Source organism: Martes martes (genome assembly GCF_963455335.1).
Source record: "Martes martes genome assembly, chromosome: 13".
Lineage (NCBI taxonomy): Eukaryota > Metazoa > Chordata > Mammalia > Carnivora > Mustelidae > Martes > Martes martes.
This window is the reverse complement of record NC_137901.1, coordinates 773,184-786,524: the sequence shown is the minus strand read 5'-3', so window position 1 is coordinate 786,524 and position 13,341 is coordinate 773,184. Positions and strand designations below refer to the sequence as shown.

The following is a 13,341-nucleotide window of genomic DNA, read 5'->3' as shown; positions in this document are numbered from 1 at the left end:
TAACAAAATTTCTCCATAGAAACCTTGCCCAACTCTTACTAGAATTTTCAGCCTTTTTTCCCCATTCTGAATATATGTCATTGAGGCTATAAATTCGCACGGAAATACTGCTTTGGCTACATTCCAGACGTTTCTGTAGTGGTGTTTTTGTTACTGTCAGGTACAGAATATCTTTTAGCTTCCACTGTGATTTCTTCTTTGACCGGTGGTTATTGCAAGTGTATTTGCATTTTTTAATTATCGGTGTTCATACTTGGTTTTTTATGTCGTTTCAAAGAATATACCTTCATTTCAGATGCATGGACTTAGCTGAGATGCGTTGTAGGGCTGGACGTCTCGTTGACTTAACCTGGGTGCTAGATTGCTGGAATGTGGGCACATCTGTTAGGCCGAGATTGTTAATCTTGTGTTTTAGTTTCTCTGCACCCTACCTAGCTTTTCTCCCTTCTCTCACACTTGCTAAGTGTCGTGTGGAAATCTCTCATTGGTGTTGGGAATCTGTTCTCCCTGGAGTTCTGTTGCCGGAATTATATATTTTGTGGCTTTGGTATCAGATGTATACAGATTTAAACTGTTATGTATTTTTGCTGAGTTAAGCATTTTCTCATCATCAAGTGAGTTTATCTCTGCTAAAGCTTTTTTACTTAAAGAGTTATTGAAGAGAGAGAATGGGGGAGGGGCAGAGGGAGAGAATCCTCAAGCAGATTCCACCTGAGCACGGAGCCTGATGTGGGACTTGACCCCATAACCCTCTGACGAGACCAGAGCTGAAAGAGTCGGACCCTTAACCCACTGAGCCACCCAGGCGCCCCTCTGGGAAAGCTTTTTGCGTTAAATTCTACTTTGTGTTATGCTCATGTAGCATGCCTGCTGGGTGTAATGTGCTTGGCTTGTCTTGCTCCATTTTGCACTTTCCCACTGTGTGTGTGTATGCGTGTCTCTTACGTTTAATTTTTACCTACTCTGACAAACGCTGCCTATGCAGTTAATTGTGATTCTGTTGTATTTCTGGTTTAAATCTACCATCTTATTTTGTTTTTTTTAGTACGACTTACCTATTCTGTATTTTCCTCCTGTCTCACCATTTTACTTACAATTTTTTATAATTCCACTTTCTCTCCACTAGTTTGGAAGGTTTTAAGCTGTATTTGTTCTTCCTGTAGTTAGCCTGTGACCTGAGAGCATTATTCTCTCTCAGACCCACAGGGAGTCAGTTCCTGACACATTGTCTCAGGATAATGTTTACCTCCTTGCACCCCTCTGACCTTGTGCCATTTTTGTCATGTCCTTTAATCCGAGTCGTTCTGAAGTCCCAAAGATCCTGTTGTTTCGCACATTCCCTGTGCATTTCAGTGTATCGTGTATTTCTTCATTTCTTCTTACACCTCAGGCCTTTCATGAAGAGTGACTTTCCTTCTGTCAGAAATGTATTGTTTTGTTTACTCTGGCTTTGTTGGGGACGCTCTAGACTTCTGTTAGGCTTTCCTTCGTGAAACCATTCCACCCACATGCCCCATGTTGCCTTCTGGCTGCAGCCTCCACCGGCAGGCATCTGTGGGCCTCTGCTCCTTGGTGCCCTCCACCCTGCAGTGGCTTTCCGACCTACTCCTTGTTGGGGCTCTTTGCTCAGACGCACTGTGTGGGGATAGAAGCTGCTTTTCGTATAATGCTTAGGATTTGGTGCATTGCTCAAGTCTGTGAATCACTCCTTTCCTATCCCAGAAAACAGGGTTGTTGTCTCCTTATATACTGCTCTGTCCCCTCTCTTTTGAGGACATGAGTGTGAGATTTGTTCGGCGTCCTAACCCACTCTGTTTCTCCTTTTCTTCCCTATTCTCCGCCTTCTGTCCTCATCCCCCACTCTGTATCTTCTCCGGCGACCCGCCTTCCAAGTTGCTGATCTCATCTTCCGCCGTGTCTAGGCCGCTGTCAAACCAGTGGAGTTCTTAATTTCTGTTACTGATACTTTTTGGTCCAGGAAATTCTGTTTGCTATCTTTATCACATTGATTTATTCATCTTTGTGTTTGCCTGTTCCTTGCAAATATCTTTCTAGTTTTCTGTATGTTTCCTTGTTTTACAGTCTGTGTCAGTCTCGCGTGGGATCTGCTGCTTTTGTCAGTCCTTTTCTCTTGTTTTTCCCTCTGGCTGTCACACGAGTACACTGTTTCCCTGAGCACTGTGCTGTTTGTTGTTGTTTTGTTTTCGGTTTATTTGTGGGAATTTTCTTTGGTAATTATATTTGAAAAGCTAATTATAGGAGTAATGTGAGGTCAAAGACGAGAGCTTTGTTTTTCTGGAAACCGTACACTTGCCTCTGCAATGTAATGGTACCACGTGCCTCAGAACATCTTCCTCCAGACCGGAGAGTCACAGTCACTGAAACACGTGAGCCTGCTGCCAGCTGCGCACGCAGGTACTTTGCTTTCCAGCTTCCCCCTCAGGGTGACGGCGTAGCCCCTCACAGCCCTGCCTCCCGTGGCGAGAAGGGCCTCGTGTTGGGCCTCCACCTGCTGATGGTCCGGTCTTTGCTCTTGCCCCTCCGCGCAGCCTGTTGAGAGAAAAGTGAGCCTGCTGACTGGCACTTCTTCACCTTTGTGGAACCCGGTGAAGGTTCAACCCGGAAATTCCTCACTATCCAGTCAGTTCTTTCTTTTAAGAAATATGAAAAATATTTTATACAGTATTTCTTGTTGTTTTCAGTGGGAGCATTAGTTCAGATAGGATAACCTGCCATTACCCAAGATCACAGAACTTTCTTGCAGCTTTGCATAAAGAAAGATAGATTGGGATGAAACTTTCTAATTAGCTTTGTTAGCAGGACTCTCCAAGGGTAGGTAAAATTTTCAGGTCCCAAATGTGATAAACTTTATTCTTGAGAATGCAGCAGACTTTCTTTTAACAACAGTGTACAACTATAGCAATGGCAAACTTGGGGGGGGGGTGCGGTAGGTGACGTTAAAATAACATGATGTAGATAAACTGTGGTCTGTCTGTACGATAAATACTATCTGGTAATAGAAAGGAATAAAGTTTTGATACATAGAACAACTTGGGCATTTATAGGACATTCTTGAACTTAGAAAATTATAATGATGGACAATTCAGCGGTTGCCAGGGTTCGGGGTTTGGGCAGCTGCTGCCGTTGGGGGTTAACCTGAGGAGCGTGCAAGCCTCTTGGAACTGTCTGAATGTGATGGTGACAGGGCGTGACACGAACCTGTCCTTGGAACACAGAAAGCAGAAGAGTATGTGTAAAATGTGGCCGAGGCGTGTGACGTAATCGTGCCGTAACATCAGCTCTGCCGGGAGAGAGTGTCTCAGGCCAAAGGTGTCGCCACTGGGGGAGCACCCAGGAACCCCCCTGGTTTTGCTACTTCTGTGCGTCTAAAAACGACTTCAGAGTCAGAAGCTACAAGAAAGCCGAACACTGTCCTCACCGTTTCCCGTGAGAGCTGGTGTGTGCCGGAGGTGGAGGCTTCGGGCTCTAGAGCCCGGGGCTGCGAGCTGGCCTTCTTGCCTTGAGGACGCCTCATGCTTGCTGTGGCCTCGGGCGGTCTCTTCTGTTCCCTCGGGGGGTAGAGTTGCACCCACGGCCCCAGCAGCCGGAGTCCCTCTTCAGGCCCTTGTCCTTCTGGCCCTCGTTTCATTCATCTTGTTGCAGTTTGTGTCGTCTTTCCGCATAAGAATGAGCAGCTCTTCCGTGTTTGCAGATATGTTGATGTCATTTACCTTTCACTCAGACTGTAGTACTTGTTCATGAAGGATCTACAGATGCAGTTCTTAACCGACGCATAAGTTAAAGGGGGAATTTGCTCATGTGTCAAACAGGTGCAAAGCAAATGAGCCCAGCAACCCGTTGGGTGTGGCTCCAGCAGGAAGGCCAGGGCCCTCCGCGGTCGTCCCCCCGCCGCCCACTCTGCTTACGTGTCTTTTCGGCCACGTCTTCCTCACCGGCTCCCACGGACGGTGTTGGAGGCCTCGGGCTCATGCTCTGTAATCACACACTCTATGTGAACCAGTTCAGAACCCCTGAGAGTGCCTGATGCTCCCAGCACCCAGCACTGCCTCACGGTGCGTAGCCTGGATCCGTGAGGCCCAGCGCCCTGGCCCGTCCTCGGAGTGGGGGGTGGGTCTGCAGGGGCACTGTTGTGAGGGCACTGGGGGACGCCTCCTTCCAGCCCTCCTCTCCTCTGCCCCACTTGCACTGTGGTCGCGGTCACTGTCCCCTCTGGGGGGAGAGCTGAGCTGAGCTTTTCTAGCCTTGAAAAGCATCTGATTTTCTGCCTTCAGCCTTTTCATCTGGTCTGTTTTTGCCCAGTTCACTTTCTTATTAATATTTTGACACAACTACTATGTGCTTGATTTGGCATCTTACGTGTCTTTGCCGTTCCTTTATTCTTAGGCTACTGGAGATGTTCAATTTTAAGGTATAGCAAATTGCATATGATTAGTACTTACTTGTAAACCAGAGGAGGGCTGGTCCTTTACTAGGAGTATTTATCCCTCTCACGCATTCACAGAAAATATGTGACCTCACTGCCGCACAAATGTTTTTATACTGTTGACACACGGAATGTTTTGCCTGTCAGTGCACATGCACGCACACGCACGCACGGTCCTCTCGCTCCCGCGTGTGCAGTATTTCACGTGTTCACCCCCCCCACCCCCGCAGGGAAACGCCTAAACAAGTCTGACGGGGGAGGTCCTGAGTTTCCTTGTTGCCACACCCCGATACCCTGTGGTTCATACTTGATTGGGGGGATGCTGAGGGGTTGGGCTGACATCACCCCGAATGGAAGGCGAGAAGGTGGGTTTCCCTGAGGACCGTTCTGGGTGTGCCCTGGTCTCCCTGAGTGCGGCTCGGAGCAAGGACATGTTCTCAGAGCCCTCTGGGGAGCCCCAGGCCCTGGCGTGCCCCGTGACATCCCGCTGGCCCCTGCCCAGCGGCTGAGGCTCCGTGTTGCACTGCGATTTCTTGGCTTCGGTTGGTCTGGAACTTCACTTCTACTTTATTTCAGATCTCTGGTCTCCCATGCCCATTCAGAGACTTAATAACGTGACCTAGAATTTTGCATATACCGGTTTCAACTATGCTCATACTGTAGCAGATTTTCTGTTTCTTAGGACCCAGGGCTGTCCGTTCTGTGTGTCTTTGTGTGCACTGGGGGTCGCAGTTCCCACGGACTCTCGGTGTATTTGGTGTGTATGTCCCTGCCTTCCACTGACGGACCGTCTGTACTGGCTGAGCTCTGGGGCCTCGCTGATGACCTGCCTTCCCCGAGTGGTGCACCCCTGTCCACTCCGTTTTAGCTCAGGGCCCATCTCTTGTGTAAAACCTTCTCTGACTGTTGAGACCAGGGATCAACCGCTCCGGTGACATGATTCAGGAACCTGCCCTTACGCACTAGTGCCAGTCCCCGCGGTGACCTTGCCAGTCGTTGGCACTTTACAGGTGCCGTGACTGAGGCTCAGAGGGATCCACTGTGCCATTTGTCCAAGATCATAGAACTAGTAACTTTGGAGTTGAAGGATCAGTGTAACTCATACCTACCCTTACCCTCTAAAATGCAGTTAGCCATGCTGCTTCCCAAGGGAGCCTAGAAAGGGGGATCGGAGAACTGGGGAGTCGGGAGCCGGCTACTGAGATACAGGAAATGGGAGGGAAGCGAACTTGGAGTGTCTCTGCGGTCCCGGCTCAGGTGAGGGGCGGTGCCGCCATCCACCGCTGCGATGCGGAGTCTCCTCCTCCTCAAGGAATAGCACACGTGTTTGTTGGATTTGGTTTGGCACCGGAAGAGGGGGAGGTGGGAATGTTACCCACCATCGTACACTCCTTTAGAGGGGTTTGTGCCGAGTCTGAGGGAAGGTCGTCTGTAGACCACGGTGTGAAGCCCGGGGCGGAGGTCCGAGCTCCTCGCAGAGAGATGGTCGCCCTCTGCATGCACAGCGTTGGGAGTTCAGCCGGCAAGGACCTGGGTGCCATCCCTTGCCATCCACAGAGTGTCAGAAAGAGGTGGACGGGCGCCCGGATGGCTTACTCAGTGGGCGTCCAACTCGCTGTCTCAGCTGGGGTCTTGATCACGGGGCCATAGGTTCAGGCCCCACGTCAGGCTCTGCACCCCACAAGAGAGGTTCAGGATGTCACAGAAGGAAAACTCTGGGGGAAATTCAGATAAAACGGCATCTGTGCCATTTCCCATAGATGATGGTTTACCGGAAAAAGTTTCGATTACTTTTGTAGAACTTCTCATTAAAATGACTTTTGCTCATATTAAGACCCAAGCACAAGCATCAGGCAGGCAGAGTGTGCGCAGGCCCTTTCGGGTGGCCGTGTCCCCGAGGAGTGCCGCAGGCCTGGGCCTGGCCCGGCCAGGGCCCAAGCGCCACCCCCCGCAGCCCCTATGGGACAGTCAACGTGCGGCAGGCGGCACACGGCCCGATGGGGGTCCTGCCCCATCACAGCCTCACGTTCGTCCGGTTCCCCCCCTCCCCCACACATCTCCCTGCAGCGAGGGGAGGCCTGGCAGGACTGTTCGGTCAGGAGCGAGCCCGTGTGAGGCGCCTGCTGCCCGGCCAGCCTCGCGCTCGGCTGTGGCACGCCTTCTCGACTCTCTGGACCGTCCGCAGGGTCCGGGGGCTCCGGTTTGGTTTCCTCGTGGGACAGTGCGGGTCGCGATCGCCTTCTTGTGCACTTGACGGTCTGAAATGGCAGACAGCTTTTCCACTTGATTCGGGATGGATCTCTTGGTAACAAAACCGTCGCTGGTCGGTTAGCAACAAAGTGAGCTGAAGATAACCGGTTTCCATTACCGTATAAACCACGTCTGTAATTCTCGAAATGGCAGGCCTGATGTTGTTTTGTTCGTAAGTCATGTTACCGTGAAGTACTTTACTCGTCGACCAGAAGTCTAAGTTTTAAAATTCTGTAAGAGCATTACTCGAAAGTGGTGATAATTATAATGACTCTGTCAGTTTACTGCTTGACGTTTGAGCTTCTAGAGATTCTTAACATTGAAAAGCAAGTTGTACGAACACTTGACCGAAATACAGGACGCGTGTAAACCTAGGCTTCTGCTTCCCGTGTGGCATTAGTCTCAGTCCAAGACACGTTTTCCTTGATCGTTTTCGCTATAAAAACAGAGCTCGCCTGTACTGTGTTTTTCCTTGAAGGTTATCCGCATTCTCTTGTTCACCAGCCTTGAGGGTAGGTGCCGTCCGCCGAACATACTCCACTGGCGTTTATTGGTGACCCAGTAGTTCGTGAAACAAGTTCTCGCAGCTGGGTGACAGAAGCAGCGGTTTCCTGAGCTGTGCCCGCGCTGTTGGAGAGAGAGGCCCTCGGGAGAGCCCGGCGGCGCTCCTTGGACGTCCAGTCCACCCCAGGCCCAGCGGCACCCCGCGACCTCGGGAAGACGTCCTGCGCGCCCCCGACCGGGGCGTCCTTGTGCCTGGGGTAGCAGAGGCGGGCCGACGTTTTCCGAAATAACGTGGCCAGAGTCCACAGGAAAGAGTCCTGTTCCTCCTCAGCGTTGGCCTCCGAGCCTGCAGAGCCAACCGCGCCGGCCCCACAGGGAGCGCCAGCCCGCCCTGCACCCCCCAGCCCGCCTGCCTCCGCGCCTGCCCATGGAGCCTCTCCCTTCCCTGCCCTGCTTCGGGGGGTCTGCCTGGCCACCGGTGCCCGAGTCACGGACGAGTCTAGGGAGATGCTGTTTTCCCTCCCGCAGACCCACACGCCTCCGGCTTCTCAGCGCGCGGCCGCTCCGGGTGCCTCGCTGCAGCCCCACAGAGAGAGCGTGCCGTGCCGCGGTTGCACACACACAAGCCGGGTGCCCCGTGCTCGTGCTCGCCCCAGGCTTCGCAGCCAGCCCGCTCCACTGCGCCCGGTGGCCCAGCCGTCCTGGGGCCAGGCCGAGCAGCCGCTGTGTTGGCGCGCGGTGCCGTCCCGCAGCGTCTGTCCTCCCTGATGGCGTGGCGGCCGGCTGGAGCGGGACAGTAAGGAGCCAAGACGCGGCGAGGTGCTGGTTTACAAGGTCCGTGTACTTGCCGGTTAGAACTCTTCTTTCTAGCAGCAGAGCTCTGAGGGTTTCTAAGGTGGGAGCTCACTCTGACTAGTTGACTTCCTCGGACTTGCCTGCAGACTCGACTCTCCCCGCTGACTCGGAGTCATCCACGTAACCTCTCCAGGGCGCGTTTCCTAGTGGGCAGACCCATACGAATTGCCATTTCGGTCAAAACGGTTGACCGTCAGCAGCTCCCCCCCGTCGGGCAGGTGACCCACAGAGCACATCTGCTGTCCTCTTGAGAAAATCGAATCCGCCACAGACCTTTTTTCTAGAATTGGAAGCATGTCTGCATGGCCTTAGGTCTGACTGTGAGCGAGAGGCAAGCTGGAGCTCTTACGTACGAAGGTGGGAGCAGGGCAGGCAGCCAGTGCCGCGGGGGCCGCAGAGGAGCCCCTTGTACAGTGTCGTGTGTCGCTCCAGTGGTGAAACCGGGCTCTGCACCACGCTCTGCCTCCGCCGACTCTGATCCCACCCCCTGCCACTCTGCCCCAGTGCAACCCTGCTCGGGCCACGCCACCGACTGGGGCCTCAGGGAGGTCCCTGCCCTGTCTCGGAAGCCTGGCGTTCTGAGGGGCCCAGTCCTCTTCCCAGCATGTCATCGTTGCAGGGACGTGGCCTGTTCTCATGAAATGAGCAGAGGAAGGTCAGGATGCATTCCAAGTACCTGTTCCGAGTGGGACGCCACCTGATGCCCTCACGCACGCACCATCTGTCCTGTGTGAACGGGGGCACTTCCGCACAGCCCCCTTCTCCTCCGGCGTTTGCCTCCGCGTGCTCCACTGGGGGACCGGGAGGTGCCTGCATACCATCGCTTACAAACATGGTGTGGGGCCTAGAAGGTTTGTTGGCTTAAGTGTCAACAAATCCATTTATTTTAAAGTCTGAAATCTAGTATTTCCTACTTAGTTCACATGAGGCTAAAGATAACAACGTGTGTAGGGAAAGCTTGAGCACAAACGTGTCGCGTGGATTTGGGCCCCACTAACGACTCTGATGGGTTTTCTTCGACAGTTTGCGTGTGAACTTGGACATGGGCAAAGCCGCGTACGGCTGGATGATCATGAAGGACGAGAGCATCCCTGGCACGGTCGTGCGGACCAGCACCATCCCCGAGGAGCTGGGGCGCCTGGTGTACTTGCTCACGGATAAAACAGGTACTGCGGCTGCCTCGCGCTGCCTTTGTGTGCACTCGCCAGCATCCAGTGCAGGCCACCCCGGGACACGTGCGTGCGTGCGTGTGTGTGTGCGTGTACGCGCGTGTGGCGCGACACAGTGAAGTCATTCAGATTACGGTTCTCCTGACTCTGCTGACACTGGCACACAACTAACCTTCACCGTTGGATAAGCGCGGTATCATCACAATTAGCAAGATGTTCGGTTCTTACAGCTGTAAACGACGCACGTGTACATTTTAATTCTCTGCTGCCGCCTCCTTGTTGGATTAGCTGCGGCTCCTGAGAGCAAACGCCGCTTGCCTGTGTGTTACAGGACGAGGCCTCTGAGCCGGTGCAGGGGTGGAGCGAGACGTGTGTGCGTTTGGTGTTGCACAGTAACGCTCGCTTCGAGAGCCTCACTGGCTCCCCACCGTCAGGTCCATGCCCCAAATTTTGTTTGTCCTTATTTCATTTTTCATTTGTTTCATCAGTGAATCCTTGTCAATCCGTAACATTCTGAATAAAACGTAAACCGAACCAGTGAACGTCCTAGCAACAGGCTAGAGCCTCCCTGATTTCTTCATCTACGGCTTAAATGCCTGGTGATTCTTGGGCACCGGGGTGGCTCAGTCCGTTGAGTGTCGATGCTTGATTTCAGCTCAGGTCGTGATCGCAGGGTCGTGAGGTCGAGCCCCGTGTCCGCTCAGCAAGGGTCTAGCTCTGCTTGTCCCTTTCTCACGTGTGCTCCCTCTCAGGTGAGCCGATGCGCCTTGAAGAACACTTCCTGGTGATGCGTGGTGAGAGTTTGTGTGACGGGAGGAGATAGGTCTCCGTGCAGTTCAACATTATTTTTAATGAAGTGCTAGAAAAGTGTCACCACAGTCAGGAAACAGGGATCCGACGACACTCGCTTCACGCGTCTCACTCTGGCCGTTGCAGCACGACAAGAATTCGCGACAAGCTCTGCGCCCGAGAGAAGGGGCGCGTATTCGCAGACGAAGAGCGAACCAAGGGAATCACCTGCCGAAAGTCAGAGCCGGCCAAGCGGCAGGTCCCGGGTCAGAGCAACAGGGCAGCTCCCTGTGTGTCGAGCAGCCCGAAGGGCAGAGGCCCCACTCCCGGTGGCACGAGCGCGTGTGAGACGTGGGCATAGACGTGAGGGGAGGGAAGCACGCGGGTGAGGATGATCGGACCTGACAGAAGCGTGAGAGAGGACGTAAGCCACCGGAGGGACCGAGCACGGGCCCCGCACGAAGATACGGGTTTGCCCAGAGCCTGCCGTCACGATGAAGTGATGTACTACAGTTTAGTCAGTATCCAGTTTCTGGTAGCGTTTTGTTTTGTTTTGTTTTGTGTTTTAATTTAAAGTGAGTTTTTAAATTTTCATTGAAGTAATCTCGATTGCCGATGTGGGGTTTGGACCCACAACCCCGAGACCAGGTGTCACGCGCTCCACTGAGCCAGCCGGGCACCCCAGCGGCACTTGGTTGTGGTCGGGGTTGGTCACTGTGGCACGTTGGGGACTGTCCGTGTCCCCACGAGGTGGTGAGGTGATGCTTGTGAGCCGGGAGCAGTCTGAAATTAGCGGGGGGCTCGGACCAGGAAGGCAGACTGTGAAAATGCCTTCAGGCCTCTCCTTTCCCAGCCTCACTGAGCCGACAGGAAAAGATTTGGAGAGAAACCGTCTGACAGCGCGGACGACAAGCAGAAGTGCCTCCACAGAGGCGGGTTATTTCTGGGGACAGGTGGGATTGTTCTGTGGAGAAGCCGGAGCGAAGCAAACCCAAACTCCAGACAGTTCCTCAGGTGACCCCAGAGAAGAGAGTCCTGGAGAATCGGGGCACTCACAGCTCTCGCGGGTCTGGGGAGGGCGGCACTGGAGGCCGCCGGGCTGCCCACCGGCCGCGGGAGCCCAGCCGCGCTGGCCCCGCGCTCGGCAGCCCGGACCGTGGGTGCCAGCAGCCGGCGACGAGGAGCGGGGGCGCGCCTGGAGCGCGCGCGGCACGAGCAAGCCCGCCGCGCCCGGGACCGCGCGAGTGTGCGCGTTCGCTCCGAAGCCCAGAGGAGCCCTGAGGAGAGGCCCGGGTTACAGGGGCTCGGTCACGCCTCTGAAGTCAGGGGCAGGATTAAACCGCGTTTCCACCCAGCGGCAGCAGTGCGGGCACTTGCGTCCAAAGAGGCCGCTTAGAATCGCAGCGAAATGTGTAGTCGTCGGACGTAAGTGCACGCGGAACGTGTGTGAGGCTGTGTGAACACGCGTCTTCCAGTTTGAGGACCTGCGGCTTCGCTGAGTGACGGGATGGCATCTCCGTGCGGCACCCCGCGTGGACAGGTCCGGCCTGTCTGAGGCGCACGACCTTGTCGGCCCCGTCGTTGGCCGTGTTCCCCGGCGGCCACTGCTCCGCGCCGGCAGACGAGCCTCGGCAGCCGCCGCCCACGGGGACCCCCTCCCCGGCTCCCGTCCCCAAGGAGACACGTGCGCATCCGAGCGGGAGGCCAACACACGGACGTTCACGGCATCGTCTCAGACAGTGCGACCCGACTGAACGCAACATCAGAAACGCGATTATCAGTCCCACACGTCAGTCGTGGAATGGTCCGTGACGACGCACAGTTTGATGTGGAGCCAAAGTGTCTGGGGCCGTCTCGCCTCGGAGGCCTGGGCTGCCTTCCTGCCCCCGTCCGGGCTGCGCGGCGCGCTTGTCTGCAAGCAGGCACCGCCGGCCGTCCTGTCTGCACCAGACGGCCGCCAGACGGCCACCGAAGTCTGCACGTAACACGCCCGTGTGACGCCTGCTCTCACGTCAGTTTACGAACAGGAGCTGTTCATCACCGAGTGCACAGTGCCCATGAGGACAGGAGGTCTGTCTCCTGTCCCCGTGTCTCTCGGTGTGCGATGCCGGTGAGGGAGGGAGGACGCGTGACGTTATTTCTCCTGAGAATGCTGACTTTGCATTTTGCACTTTCAGTGGTGATGGGATCATTTTCTAACTCCTCCGCGTTTCTCTGAATTCTGAGTTCCATCCGGGCTGAGGGTGAGTGGTTTTACCCAGAGGCATAAAGTAAAGCCCATTTTCCCCATGTCTCACTCTGCTGTTCTGACAAGGCAAAAATAATCTGGGTTTCTGAGATTTGAAAAGAATTACAGAAAATTAATATAAGATACATGAGTGAGAGAAAATCTTACGCATTTCATTTTCCAAAAGGCCTTTTTGTGCCAGAGGTCGTTGGAGGGACCTCCTGTCACCGCTTCTAGTGTTGGAGCCACGTGGAGTCTTCAATGTTTTTAGTATTTTTAAAAATTTTTGGTCTAGAACTTTTCCGGAACCTTTCTCAGTAAAATCACAAGGTAAACGACGCTTCCCAAGCGCGCCCGGTGCGCCCCACGCCATGGCAGCCCTGTGTGTCCTCGGCCTGGGGCTGTGCGGCGGCGGGCACCGTCTTCGGGTCAGCTGCCGCCTCCCGAGGAGAGTTCTGGAGGGGTGTTGCCAGGGCAGCTTGTAAAGGCCACAGCGACCGAGTCGCAGGTGAAGGATGTCAAGGACGAGTTGTGTAGTTGTCACGTCACTGCAAGCACATAGGAGGACTCAGTGCCAACGACTCTCTGAGAACCAGCTTCTCGCACAGTCAGGTGGAGGCCGCCAGCATGCCTGGGCTGAGCCCCCACCTCGGAACAGCGTGTGGCCTCGGGCAAACCCCCAAACCCCCGAGCGGCCATGGGTGGTCCTAGGAGGCCCGCGTGGCCGGTGCTGCACAGTAGGCCGTGATGGCCACGCTCGCGCTCACCTGCCCTCCACCGGGAGGGGCCCGGTGCAGCCACGGATCCGGGGCGCACTGGGAAGCGTCGTATCCCAGGAACTGTGCTAACTGTGCTCGCCTTTGTTCCTTATTTTTGTCACGTGAAGAATCCGGGTCCTCTGCTGTCCCCCAGGGTCCCCTCCACGGTTGGTCAGGGTTCGGCCGTCTCCGTGGTGGGCTCCACATCGCGGAGGGTGTGCCCGGGGGTGGGGGGTGGGGAGGACGGGAGAGAACTCGGGGCAGAAGACCGGCGGCGGACACCGCCTGCTGAAGCAGTTAGGAGTGAGCCGTCGGGTGGGGAGAACCGTGAGGCGGCCCTCGGCG

At 54.9% G+C, this 13,341-nt stretch overlaps 1 protein-coding gene across 3 annotated transcripts in view; it reads left to right on the top strand.

Moving 5' to 3' along the window:
* Positions 1-13,341, top strand: part of ATP9B (ATPase phospholipid transporting 9B (putative)) — a 235,012-nt gene that overhangs the window by 165,644 nt on the left and 56,027 nt on the right. For all 3 annotated transcript variants that reach the window (XM_080821146.1, XM_080821145.1, XM_080821147.1), the window contains one exon: positions 9,077-9,219. In XM_080821146.1, the coding sequence (XP_080677272.1) occupies positions 9,077-9,219 (143 nt within the window). The remainder of the gene's footprint in view (positions 1-9,076; positions 9,220-13,341) is intronic.